The sequence below is a fragment of the Cheilinus undulatus genome, linkage group 9 (genome assembly GCF_018320785.1).
Source record: "Cheilinus undulatus linkage group 9, ASM1832078v1, whole genome shotgun sequence".
NCBI classification, from domain to species: Eukaryota; Metazoa; Chordata; class Actinopteri; order Labriformes; family Labridae; genus Cheilinus; species Cheilinus undulatus.
In genome coordinates, this window is record NC_054873.1 from 2,493,205 (window position 1) to 2,507,159 (window position 13,955).

At 42.4% G+C, this 13,955-nt stretch overlaps 2 protein-coding genes across 3 annotated transcripts in view; one reads left to right on the forward strand and one right to left on the reverse strand.

Annotated features, from left to right (window-relative positions):
* immp2l (inner mitochondrial membrane peptidase subunit 2) overlaps positions 1-13,955 on the forward strand; it is a 207,672-nt gene that overhangs the window by 137,841 nt on the left and 55,876 nt on the right. The gene's annotated exons all lie outside the window — the stretch shown is intronic.
* lrrn3a (leucine rich repeat neuronal 3a) overlaps positions 8,116-13,955 on the reverse strand; it is a 39,563-nt gene continuing 33,723 nt past the window's right edge. The window contains exon 2 of the mRNA XM_041796634.1: positions 8,116-11,046. Coding sequence (XP_041652568.1) covers positions 8,577-10,679 — 2,103 coding nt within the window. The 5' untranslated portion in view covers positions 10,680-11,046 and the 3' untranslated portion in view covers positions 8,116-8,576. The remainder of the gene's footprint in view (positions 11,047-13,955) is intronic.

Below are 13,955 nucleotides of genomic sequence, written 5' to 3' on the forward strand. Positions count from 1 at the left end.
ATTTATGTCACCTTTAGCCCTTTTCTGCCACTTTTTCTCCCAGTTTTTGTTGCTATTTGACCATTTTTCTACCTTTAACCTATCTTAATCGCCACTTTTCACCACTCAGATTGTGGCTCTTGCAAATGTATTTTTCAACATTTTGGCTCCTTGGTTGAGTAACACTGGACTAAATTAGTGGTTCTCAACCTTTTCAGCCCGCAGCCCCCAAAATAAAGGTGCCAGAGACCGGGGACCCCCACGGGGTCAGGAAAATCAGGGTTGATTGTAAAGTTCGCTAGAAATCCATATTTTTTTAAGCTGAATAATAACCATTCTTAACATAGCAACAGATATCTTTTTTTTAGTCATTTGTGCCGTGGTATATAATCATCTTGAAAATGTAAATCCCTTTTCTTAAAATCAGAATTAAATTAGTAAAAAATCTCAAAAAAGGTGGTGGGAAAGGTGGTTAAATGGGATTTTGGAAGTAGCAGAAATGGGTTAGAAGTGGCATAAATTTGATAACAGTCGCAAAAAGAGCAAAAACTAACAGGTTAAAGTGGCAAAAACAGGCACAGAAAGTGGTGAAAGGGGATTAAAAAGTGGCAGAAATAGGTTTGAAGTGGCAAAATTGGTGAAATGGGATTTGAAAGTGGGAAAACATGCTTTACACTGTCAAAAATGGGTTAACTGGGGCAGATAAAGAGGCAGAAATTGGCAGAAATGGGCTGAACCGGTCAAAATGGGCAAACATTGAAATGCAAACATTAAAAACATTGAAGTGTGTTTGGAATAGGCAAAAATGGGCGTAAAATGCAATAAAAAGGAGTTGATAGTGGCAATAATGGGTCAACAGAGGCAACAATATATGGAAAATGGCAAAAATTATTTTAGATGTGGCAAAACAGGCAGTAAAAAGTGGTGTAAAGTGTTTGAAATTGATAAAAATGGGTTTAGATTAACACGTGTGTGTTAACATTGGCAAAAATTGTTTGTAAAAAGGGATGAAAATGGGTTCAAATTTGGCAAAAATGGAGCAAAGTGCCAAAAATGGGTCAAAATTGTGCAAAATTGATGAAAAGTGGCAAATAATAGTAACGAAATTGGGTGGGAAAAAATATTTTTAAAAGTATTCTCCATTTTTTAAGGCATCTGGCGACCCCCCTCTTAGTGTTTCGCGACCCCCGGTGGGGTCCCGACCCCAAGGTTGAGAACCACTGGACTAAATGAATTGGTCAACTAAAACCTGTATAAAATAGAGTAAAATACAATTCAGCTCCTCCCTTAAAAATGTCCAAATGCTATAGTACAGCGCTGCTAAATATTGCAAGTAAATTTAATTTAACCATAATAAAAATGTTGCTCACAAATAGGGAAATTATGTTTCAAAAACACATTAAAATGCAGAGATCTCTGTAAAAAGGACTGAACATTTGTTGCTTGTATCACCGGTTAAGGGGGGCCCTGTGTAAATTCTTTGTGGAGGCCTAAAATCCCTGGCTACGGCCCTGGTGAGACAGTTGTGCACGTGTTGTTGTGATAAAACTGAAGCCTTTAGTAAACACAAGCTAAACAGGAGAGTTGACGTAAAGAGGACTGGGATCATGCTAGCGTTAGCTACATTCTGCTAACACCTTTAAACCTTTACTGCTGATCTGTGTGAAATAATCAGACTGCAGCAGGGATCACGCTCGGCCCCTCGTGCCCTTTGGACGATGTCCTAAGTGGGTGTCAGTAGCTCTACAGTGTGCCTGCTGTCCTTCCCTTGCATAAATCTCTTCTTCTCCGCTTACATCAGACTGATAATCGTGTATGATTTGGTCAGGAACGGCTGGTTAATCCTCCCAGTCTGCTCACATTTATCATCATCTACTGGCAGGAGACTGGAGCTGTTGGCTCGTCAGGCTCATAATAAACCATCAGGCGTGTTTCTGAGGGAAAAATCATCCACGAGTTAATCACGTCTGCAGACGAGGAACGCCCCCCTCTGATTGGCTGTAGCCGAAGGACACAAACACCCACAGTCTTTATTAACATCATTTATTCTATGGAGTTTACGGCCAGTCTCTGTGATTAATGGAGGTGTGTGGTCGGGATATTATCTGCTTCCTGCGCCTTAATCTCTGAAAATCTGCCAAATTAATGACTGTGTGATTTTGGTTTTTATTGGATTTGTCACCGATGAGATATGGAGTCAAAGGAGGGCCAAAAAGGTTTTAATTTATTAATTTATAACAGGGAAAAGAAGCATGGAAATACATGTGAAAGATGTGAAAATTAGATGTGCAAACATGACGAGGACTGATTGAAATAATGACCATTTTTATGGAAAATTACAGAAAAGCACATCATTATGATGCAGACATCAGATGTGTTCTGGGTGTGTTTAACAGTGTTTAGATGCTGCTTGTTGTGCAGTGGTCACTGCTGGCACTTTGCTCATGTTCCTGGTGGGTTGTTGTGTTTTTTGATGGTAAACTCTTCTGCATGATGAGTGAAGTTATCCACTGATCTGGTCACTTCAACTGGGAGAACATTCTAGTCCTGCATCTGTCTCTTTGCTCCATCCTTGCTGTAAGAAACCTGACTTTCCCTGAGTTGTGGCAATCATTACCAACCCTCTCTGACTGGCGTTGTTGTACACAGAGACAGGTTATAAAAACTGAAATAACTTTTGAACCATAAATCATAGCCGTCTAATGTTTTTCCCTGTGGAAGTCCTCCGTTTGGCTGTTTTTATGACACCATCCATGCCCTCATAGAAATCATTCTTTATTCTAACAAGTACAATATTAGATCAGTTCAGCTATGGCTGAATTTAGAAGAAATATCTCACTGCCATTTTGGCTCACACAGCAAATTTGCTTTATTGAAGGGGATGATCATTCTCATATTCTTCTCATTTTGATGAAGAAAAATAAATGCATGAGCAAGAAAACAAAGATTTTTGTAAAAAAATAAAATGAAAAAAGATAGTTGAAGGTTTGAATAACGTATAAAGTAGTGATACTCAACGCGTGGCTCTTTTATGTCTTCATTTTAAATATTATTCCCCCAGAAAACCATAGAAAAGGAATCGTTTTTTGCACTTTTTCACCCTTTTTGTTAACTTTTTACCCATTTCAGCAAACTTTTGCCACTGAATACCACTTTTTCCCCACTTTTTTGCCCATTTTGACACTTTTTTTGAAACTTTTTATGCATGTTTTGCCACATTTATCCCATTTTGCCCCTTTTCACCCTTTTTCGTCTGCATTTTCATCCATTGAAGCTACTTGTTGTCATAAAATACCACTTTTTTCTAGTTTTTGCCCATTTTAGTCACTTTTCACTAATTTTTTTTTCACATTTTGCCACTTTTGTACCATTTTCTGCCAACTGTAACTCATTTTTTTGTCACTTCTCACCCGTTTTTGCTACTTTCTGACCCTTTTCTAACTTTCCTTCACATTTTTTGCCCCTTTTCACCCATTTTTGTTGCTGTTTGACCATTTTTGCCACCGTTAACTTATTGTTATTGCTACTGAAGCTGTTTTTGCCACTTTTTTGCCACCACTTAGATTGTGGCTCTTGCAAAGGTATTTTTCAACTATTTGGCTCTTTGGCTGAGCAGCGTTGAGTAACACTGGTATAAAGCTTTAAAAAAGAAAGAAAGATTGTATCAAACTGGTATTTTGACACTTTTCAGGTTAAAGAAATATTGCACTGTCTGTGATTTGAATATTGCAGCATGCCATATTGCGATTTAATCTAATTTGTGATTAATTACCCAGCCCTAGTTAATATCCTCACATATTTCCTTACATACAAGCATAGACAGGCCGTTTTGTCCTCCAGGGTCTTTGGTGAGAGCCTGCTGATGTTTTCTGTTGTTTCTGATTTGTTTGGAGTCTTGAGGAGATGAATTTCAATCCTAGCTTCATTTATAAAAGGTGAATTTAATTTGACCTGCCGCTTGTTGTGGATGCAGCATAGAAAATATTTCTCTTTAAGACAGTCCCCTCTGGATTCTGAGTTATTTCCCTTTTCCGTAGGTGATTTCCTTTCTCTTTTGTATTTTAGATATGAATGACAAACATTTGTTTGTCGCTGTTCCTCTGAGGATTACTCTCTGACTTCCCTCTCTGCTCTCAGCAGGATGAACTAGAGTTGAACTCGACCTGTCATCTCTTTTATATAATACTTTCTTTCTCCAGCTGCTCCCTTAAATACCCACAATGCTCTTCAGCGTGCCGTACAGAAGCAGCAGACTCTCTAATGAACCGAGGCCCGGTTATCTTGTACAGGAGAGCCAGCGCGTCAGTAACATCAGCTCTGTTTGGCGTCCTGTGTCCCGTTTAGGACTCGGACTACTTTGTTCTGGTTTCGTGCTCCATTTGTCTTCCTCCCCCTCGATCTCGCCGCTAAACAAACGAGCCTCAGAGTTGCTGAGCTGTTCCAGCAATGGTGGCAGCGCGTCTCCAGGGTCACACGAGGAAGGTGGAGGCATGGTGCGTCGCGTTCTTGCTGACCTATTCACTACCTGCCTCTAATGGGTCATATTTTAGCTCCCGTGGCTGTGACAAATGGGAGCGCTCTAAAAGCCCTGTCCGTGCTGCTGAAACTGGCTTGATCTATGACTGAGCCCTGCTGATAAATGCCTCCCATCAGTTTGCGCGTGATGCCGATTCATCACCTGGATCAGGTTTGTGTTGGGAATCCATATTGGATTTTTAATGAAAGAGAACATAATGCAATTCAAAGTCATTGGGTTTGCCGATGTCTCTGTACTCTACACACACACACACACACACACGTACGCACAGACACACAAACATGTGACACGCTCTTCCTGATTGGATGGCTCTGCTCTAACAGTGTTAGGGCGTCGGCTCTGAAGGACAGCTCCAGCTGATCGCACATTTCTGCTAACACTTTACTTCAACCATTTAGTGACTGGTTATTTCCCATTTAGGTCCTCATTCCTTTACTGGTTATTTCCCATTTAGTTCCTCATTCCTTTACTGGTTATTTCCCATTTAGTTCCTCATTCCTTTACTGGTTATTTTCCATTTAGGTCCTCATTCCTTTACTGGTTATTTCCCATTTAGTTCCTCATTCCTTTACTGGTTATTTTCCATTTAGGTCCTCATTCCTTTACTGGTTATTTCCCATTTAGTTCCTCATTCCTTTACTGGTTATTTCCCATTTAGTTCCTCACTCCTTTACTGGTTATTTCCCATTTAGGTCCTCATTCTTTTACTGGTTATTTCCCATTTAGTTCCTCACTCCTTTACTGGTTATTTTCCATTTAGGTCCTCATTCCTTTACTGGTTATTTCCCATTTAGTTCCTCATTCCTTTACTGGTTATTTCCCATTTAGTTCCTCACTCCTTTACTGGTTATTTCCCATTTAGGTCCTCATTCTTTTACTGGTTATTTCCCATTTAGTTCCTCACTCCTTTACTGGTTATTTTCCATTTAGGTCCTCATTCCTTTACTGGTTATTTCCCATTTAGGTCCTCATTCCTTTACTGGTTATTTCCCATTTAGGTCCTCATTCCTTTACTGGTTATTTCCCATTTAGGTCCTCATTCTTTTACTGGTTATTTCCCATTTAGTTCCTCACTCCTTTACTGGTTATTTCCCATTTAGGTCCTCATTCCTTTACTGGTTATTTCCCATTTGGTCCTCATTCCTTTACTGGTTATTTCCCATTTAGTTCCTCATTCCTTTACTGGTTATTTTCCATTTAGGTCCTCATTCCTTTACTGGTTATTTCCCATTTAGTTCCTCATTCCTTTACTGGTTATTTTCCATTTAGGTCCTCATTCCTTTACTGGTTATTTCCCATTTAGTTCCTCATTCCTTTACTGGTTATTTCCCATTTAGTTCCTCACTCCTTTACTGGTTATTTCCCATTTAGGTCCTCATTCTTTTACTGGTTATTTCCCATTTAGTTCCTCACTCCTTTACTGGTTATTTTCCATTTAGGTCCTCATTCCTTTACTGGTTATTTCCCATTTAGGTCCTCATTCCTTTACTGGTTATTTCCCATTTAGGTCCTCATTCCTTTACTGGTTATTTCCCATTTAGGTCCTCATTCTTTTACTGGTTATTTCCCATTTAGTTCCTCACTCCTTTACTGGTTATTTCCCATTTAGGTCCTCATTCCTTTACTGGTTATTTCCCATTTGGTCCTCATTCCTTTACTGGTTATTTCCCATTTAGTTCCTCATTCCTTTACTGGTTATTTTCCATTCATTTTCTCCGTGTTGACTCACTGTAAGTTGTTCATGAATTAATTAGTAATCACGGCCATTTTTGTGTTCACTAAGAGTTTTGTTACTAATTCATTTCCTGATTTACAATGGAAGCTACTCATCAGTTTTCTGGTTTACCGTTACTCTTTCTATTTATTACCAAGAAAATCTGCCATTTTTTGTTATGATTAAAAAGCAGTTAGTTTCTCATTTTTCCCTGGTTGACAAGCAGCTGCTTACCCGTTATTTGCCTGGTTAAATTTGCATTCAGTTACCCATTTATTACAGGGTTTAATAAGCAGCTTTTATCCATTTATTACTTGGTTAAATTAGTGGTTAGCTTCCCTTAATTACGGGGTTAAATTAGCAGCTATTTACTCATAAATTACTTGGTTAAATTAGCAGTTAGCTTCCCTTAATTACGGGGTTAAATTAGCAGCTATTTACTCATAAATTACTTGGTTAAATTAGCAGTTAGCTTCCCTTAATTACGGGGTTAAATTAGCAGCTATTTACTCATAAATTACTTGGTTAAATTAGCAGTTAGCTTCCCTTAATTACGGGGTTAAATTAGCAGCTATTTACTCATACATTCCTTGGTTAAATTAGCAGTTAGCTTCCCTTAATTACGGGGTTAAATTAGCAGCTATTTACTCATAAATTACTTGGTTAAATTAGCAGTTAGCTTCCCTTAATTACGGGGTTAAATTAGCAGCTATTTACTCATAAATTACTTGGTTAAATTAGCAGTTAGCTTCCCTTAATTACGGGGTTAAATTAGCAGCTATTTACTCATACATTCCTTGGTTAAATCAGTGGCTAGTTATCCATTTATTAATGGTTACATTAGGAGTAAGTTATAAAGTAATAACCAGCTTAAATAAGTCGTTTTCCCGTTCACTCTCTGGGTATCTACCAGCTAATTTCAGTTGACTAGCAGTCAGTTGTTCATTGTTTCCCCACAGGTATGCCTTTTTTTGCTGGTTAAAAAGCATTTAGTTACTAATTCGTTTCCTTGGTAACAAGTCACTCATTCATCCTGGTGAACTTGGAGGTGGTAACTGCTTTGTGTCCTGGTTAAGTACCGGTTAGTTTCTCATCCTCTTCCTGGTTTAGATGCAGTAAATCTCTCCTCAGATCCCTGGATTTATGGCATTTATGTCAGTTAGAGACGTGTTCTCTAGTTACTCTGCTGGCTTAGTCACTCGTTGCTTCAATGGTTGACCTGCAGTAAGTTACTTGTTCATTCCTGTTGAACCATCAGTGCGATACTCATTAGGTTGATAAGCAGATACTCACTTGTTTCCCATATAACATGCCAGTTATCTTTAAAGTCTACCAGTTTTGTAGTGAGTTACTAATCAGTTAGTTGCCCTGTGAGCCCTTGTTAACTAGCAGTTTGTTACTAATCCAGCCCCTGGTGAACTAGGAGTCAGTCATTTATGCACGGTTCTGTACATGTTAATCAGAAGTCAGATCCTTATCTGTTCTCTGAATACTAGCAGTAAGTTTTTCATGTTTCCCCCAGTAACAGAGCCGGTATTGGTGTTGGTCCACCAGCAGTAAGTCACATGGTACCACCAGGTATTCACTCATTCAGCTCTGTTACTGGTTGTTGGGTATAACTGTTTTCTCCTAACTATGCCATTTCTTGTGTAGGTGAGATAGCACTTAGTCGTTCATTGACTGTAGACACTAATGCTGATTTCTTTGTGCCTTAGTGAAGTGAAACCTGCTTTCTTTATGAACTGCACAACCACAGAAAGATTTACGAGCCTGATCCTTAATTATCAGCATTTCTACCTCCTAGTGTGCTTTTCCTGCTGAGGAAAGATTTAAGAAGATGAGAGTGAGTTATAAGACACCACACAGGTTTAATGAAAAATGTATTTCTTCATAAAATTGTGTACATTATAGTGGGTTTTATTTTACACTAGACTAACAAGTTGTCTTCTGCTGTTATAAACTATCTCCGCTTGGCAGCGTTTCATGTAACACAGCAAAGAAAATGCTTTTGCAGACACCGAAGCCGTCTCAACACCGTATTAAAGACAGAGAGTTCGTGTGCTGTGCTTTACTCTGGCTGCACTGCATGAATGACCTTTAGCCACGTAGATTATAGTCACGATATCTGCCTGGTTAAGCTTGTTATAATGACACAAGTCTGGAATACAAAACAGTCTCTGCTTTAGCTGCTTATGTAAATGTATATGAGTTCTTCTCTGATGCCATCCCAGTGCAAAATGTCCCCGGGAAAAGTCATGAAAAGAGGGCACGTGAATGACATCCCCCAGCGTCCGTCAGTCTTCTCATCACGTAATCCCAAAGCGTTTTTACAGACAAAGACATTCCTCACATGGAGTCTGCCTTTAAGTCTATTACAGTCGCCCTCACCTTGACCCCAGACGCACTGAATTCCAGTAGAGAGGAAGAGGACGGTCGAGTGTTTGGGATCAGCAGCGTTTCGGTGGGGTCTGCTATCAGTTTCCTGTAAAACACCTGGCTGTACAGAGACGTGTAGATGACAGAGCAGGACACGGCGACAAAAATAAAAAACACAGCACAAGACGCCGTCACCAAACCGTCCCAGCTCTGGATTTTCTCCCTCGGGGCCAACATGTCCTTTGTGGTGACGTTGACACAGTCCTGGCTGTATCCGGGCCGTCCTGCAGTGATCTCGACACAAACCTGGTACCTCGTCGACGGCTTCAGCTGTCTGATGCGGTACTCTTTGACATCAGCAGGAAGCCTGGCTTTGAATGGCATCAAAAGGGGACTTCTGTCAGCTAAAGCGGACCATTTCAGCTGCGACACCAAACCGCCGGTACTCTCCCAGGAAACCATGACAGAGTGAGACTGGATGGATGTGATGTAAACATGTAAAGGCTGATCTGAAGGCTGGGAAGTGTATCCGTCTACTGTAACCATCACAGACCGCAGATCTGCACCAACAAGATTATGAGCAATGCACGTGTACGATCCAGATTCCTGCTCGGTGGCGTCATAGATATCAAACGTTCCTTCTGGGTGCATGTAGTACTTATCAGAAACACTCCCAGGTAAGACCCGGTCCCCTGATGGCGTCACCCAGTAGATCTCAGGCTCTGGTTCTCCAAACGCCCGACAGTGCATGGAAACAGAGCTCCCTTTAACAACTCCGACCTGATCGGGGAGGCTCCCAGGCGAGATCAGAGGAAGGCAGATCTCCATCATCTCCCTAAAGTGCACCTGTCGGAGATGCTGGCCTTGATACTCCGGAGGGTCCGCGCAGAACAGCGAGTCGGGCTCCATGAAGCGGACGGCGGTCCTGTTCATGTTGACCCAGCGGATCACACAGTCGCAGCGGATGGGGTTGCTGTGCAGACTGACCTCTCGCAGGTTGGGCAGAGACTCCACGGTGCTGCGATGGAGCGCGCTCAGAGCGTTGCTGTTCAGCATCAGAGTCTCCAGCCGGGGCAGCTTGTGGAAGGCCCGCGGGTGGATGTAGGACAGCCTGGGGTTGTTGGTGGCCTCAATCTTTGTCAGCTCCGGTAGGTTGTTCAAGGCAAAGCCATCGATGGAGATGAGCTCAGGCATGCTGTTGATGCCGAGCTCCTTTAGATGCATCATATCCATGAAGTCGCTTCTCTGGATCCTCTCAATCGGGTTCTTATTTAAATCCAGAAACTTCAGGTTCTGCACTCTTGTCAGCGCTGCTCTGGGGACTCGATTCAGCAAGTTGTCAAAGAATGAGATGCTCTCCAGATTCTCGAGACCAACCAGAGCATTGTCGGGAATCTCTGTCAGGTTCATCTTTGCGAGAACGAGACTTCGCAGCTTCTCCAGAGGTTTGAAGTTCATGTCCGACAGCTCCAGGATGGGGTTTTCTCCCAGCATTAAAACCTCCAGGTTCGGGAGATGCTGGAACCACTCGCTGTTGATGCTCTCCAGTCGATTAGAATTTAGATGCAGCCTAGTAAGCCTGCTCAGACCCTGGAAAGCTCCAGGACTGATGGAGTTGATTTGGTTGTGGTTGATGTAGAACTCCTGGAGGTTGGGCAGAAAGGAGAGGCAGCTGTCTGAAAGCTCCTGGATCCAGTTCTCCTCCATGTGGAGCGACAGCAGCTGAGGGAGCGACCCGAGACAAACATCGCCCACCGCAGAGATGTTATTCTGAGACAAGTCAATCTCCGTGATGTTGTCCAAGTAATCCAAAGTTTTCTCCACACTAATGATGTTGTTTGTCTGCAGCAGCAGCACCTGAGTGTCTGACGGGAGCCTCTCTGGTAGCGCCGAGAGGCCCAGGTCATTACAGTCCACGGTGGCAGCCTCGGTGTAAGCAGAGCTGGGCGAGAACCAGGGTCGTATCTCACACCGACACAGCGCCGGGCAGTGAGCGGGCCCCTCAGAGGCTAGAACAAAAGCAGCCAGAGACAGCTCAGCCAGCAAACAAGCCAAAACTGCTGTCTCCTTCATCTTGGCCCTGTATTCCCTTTATCCTGTAATTGGCCCTCGCGGAGTCAGCTGTTAGCGCTGTTAGCTTCACAAATAAAAGCTCATTTGTTACTGCGGTAAGACAAAGTGGGTTTCTGCTGACTCCTGGTCCCTGAAGCGTTGGCCCTGTTGTCTCCCGGCTCTTGGCGCAGACTGCAGCCTTTTGAGTTCGGCGTGTGCCAGGTGTCACACACACTCCGGCGATATGTCAAGGTCGGCTGTATCCTTCAGGGAGCAGCGGTGCGTGGCAGAGGGGCGGTTGAGGAATGCTGCGGCTCCGGCTGGGGACGAATCACTCCACCTTCCATCATTATTATCCTCCGTCGCTGTCACCAGTGTCAGTTTCCATCTGGGGAGAAAGGAGAGAAAAAGGACAGGAATCAGTCGGTGCTGCTGAGGAATGAAGGCGTATTGACATTTAGGAATATTGAGACTTATTAAATCTTTTCAGCCTCATTTGATTTTATTGCTTTCTTCGCACCGTTGGAACTCTAAGTCATGATTAACGTGACCTTAGGTATATGATTTGACAGGTGTGAAACCAAAGAGGTACTTTTGGAGTATTTTTATATCGCTGAAGGGCATGAGGACTTTGTCAGAGGAGTTTAGTCAAAGACAGGAAATGAAAGTGACAGAAAGTTTTACTCTTTGGTGATGCTCAGAGAGATTACATTGATTTAAGAGCTAAAACATTGCAATCCCAAAGCTTCCTCCAGCTTGAGCTCTGCTTTTCTACTGTAAGCTTCGCCCCTCACTCTCCCCCCATCAGCAGACATTTGGCAGCACATCCTCCAGTGGTGCATCCACCAAAAATATCCGACCAACATCCTCGCTGCAGGTATTCTGCTGAGACTCCTCGCCTGCCTTTTCGTGCATAATTCATGAGGCACTGAATCAATGTTGTTGGTGCAGGTGACGGGTCCACGCTGGGCTTCGCCTATGTCGGCTGCACATATTGATGTTTTGATTAATTTGTGACCTTGAGTGCAGAAGCCACGGCTGAGTGTACGACAGTAGATGAAGCTGTCGGTAAAGTCTGGAGCCTGGGGCGGCTGATGAGGACGAGCCATGACACTTCATGCATATATTAGCTTGTTTACGGCACGCTGTGAGCACAAACCTGAAAGACTTCCTCTCTCACTTTACAACCACTTTTGTTCTAGTCCCAGCAAAGCCCCAAACCAACATGACTCCATACTCTCTGTTCTGCCTGCTCTGTCTTTGCTCCAAGCCTCAAGGGAGGGATGCAATTAAATTATTTTCCCAAATTGTTCAGCCATAGCAGGGGCTTTTTAGTAAGAGACCTCAACAAAACTGTGTAACTTCAATCAAAGGTCAGACCAATGAGTGCGTGCAGTCATATAAATGCCTTGGGACGATCACTGACTCAAAACTGAACTTTGCAGCTAACTGTGTGTAAAAAGGCTCACCAGCGTTTTTATTGTTTGAGGAAACTGTTGCACTTTCACATTGACCGAACACTAATGAGCATGTTCTATCGTGCCTTTATTGAATCAGTCTTGTCTTATTCCTTGCTGTCTTGGCTCTGTCACATTTCTCTGAAAGATATAAACTCCTTGAGTCAGGTAGTGAAATGGTCAAGTCGCCTCAGCTCTATCCAGCATCCCTGTATTCTAAACAGTTGCAGAGGATAGCTAACTCTGCCTTAAATGATGATTCCCACCCTTTGCACAGTGAACTTCAGCTTCTCCCCTCTGGACGGAGGTTTTTAGTCCCAAGGTGCAGAACAAAGCAGTATAAAAACAGCTGTGTTCCTGCTGCTGCTGCCGAGCTGAACGAGTTGTCGCCTTTTTTAGCACACGTATTTATTTGTTCATGCACTTACATATTTATTCCTACATTTGAGCTTTAAACTTGTTTGTTTTTTTTACCCTGCCTTATTTGAGATCTGTTGATTTGCTGAGTTTTTAATTTGATCTTATACCATGGTCTTTGAGAATACTCGATTCTGATTGGCTCTGGAAATTCCATTGGTGTCAATTAACTTCTGATATACGGACACCTTTCGAACTTCTCAAGTAGTCCTGGTCAAAAAAATCTTTTCACTGTTCCAAATTAATGCGCAGCAGCCGTTAGCCGTTACTCCATTAGGAGTAACCATAGCAACCTGAGACATATTTTCATATTTTCTGAGCAGGGAGTACAGCGCTGCCAGCCAAAGGAGCCTGCAGACCGGCATCAACCATCACTTTACTGACATAAATAAAATGACAGACTCCAGGTTTAAGACCTGTAACAGATGCGCTTATCTTTTATATCCGACGTCGTCTTGTTTCCAGGCTCACTGAGAGGTGAGTGTTGCAAAAAAACCCACTTCCCTCCTGTTCTAACTGCTATAAACTATTTTCAGAAGATTTAGATAGCATAAAACAAAATAAAAGAAGTCAAGCCGAAGGAAATGCTTCTGATAAACCAGCATGGTAATATCCGTGTCTGACGGAGAATCAGCGCCTGCAGGGCGTGGACAGCTCCGTCTCTCCTCTGTGACCTCGTAGTGCAGAAGGAGGAATTATTCTGTTTATTCAAACAGCTGGTCTGCTAAAACTAAGCTTTCTATCAGATGACTGTTCATGTTAACGTACAGGTTTATAGTCTGACCACAGATGACTCTCAGTCTCACTCGTCTTCATGTCTTTTCATTGACAAGTCCGTTCAGAAAGTGCGCTGAGCGGACTAGTTTTTTTGACTTGGTATCTATGGTCCATCCTATTTACTGGACTACTGAATAACGTTTACATTCCCTAATAACGCTATGGGGTTGGAATGGCTATTCCAGTAATTAGTCAAGCCCTCAGGCATTGCTAGGGGAAAGAAATTGCTTTGGTAAAACTTTCTATTTTGATCACATAACGTATGAAATTATAAATTAGTAGTTTTATTAATTATTCTCCTTGGAGGCAACCGTCCTCTACTGCGCGTCAGACGGTTCACACCTCTGCCTTGTCCATTAATCCCTGATAACTGGACACCTTGTCAGGCATTAACCCTTACTTAATGGATGGTACTTCACCCTCTTTATGCCTATTTCTGCTTTATTGATGGAACCTTGAGCACCTTGATGGTTTACCTTTATTTCTGGCATGTTGATGGGCAGAGGGTGGGTTGTCATGTCTTTGGAGGTTTTTAATAACCTTTATTTGTCCTGTTTGTTTCTCGTTGCTTCTGTCCTGTGACCTGCGTTTTGAAATGGATGTTGTAATCTCACTGACTGCAAAACAAATCTGCCTACGGATACAA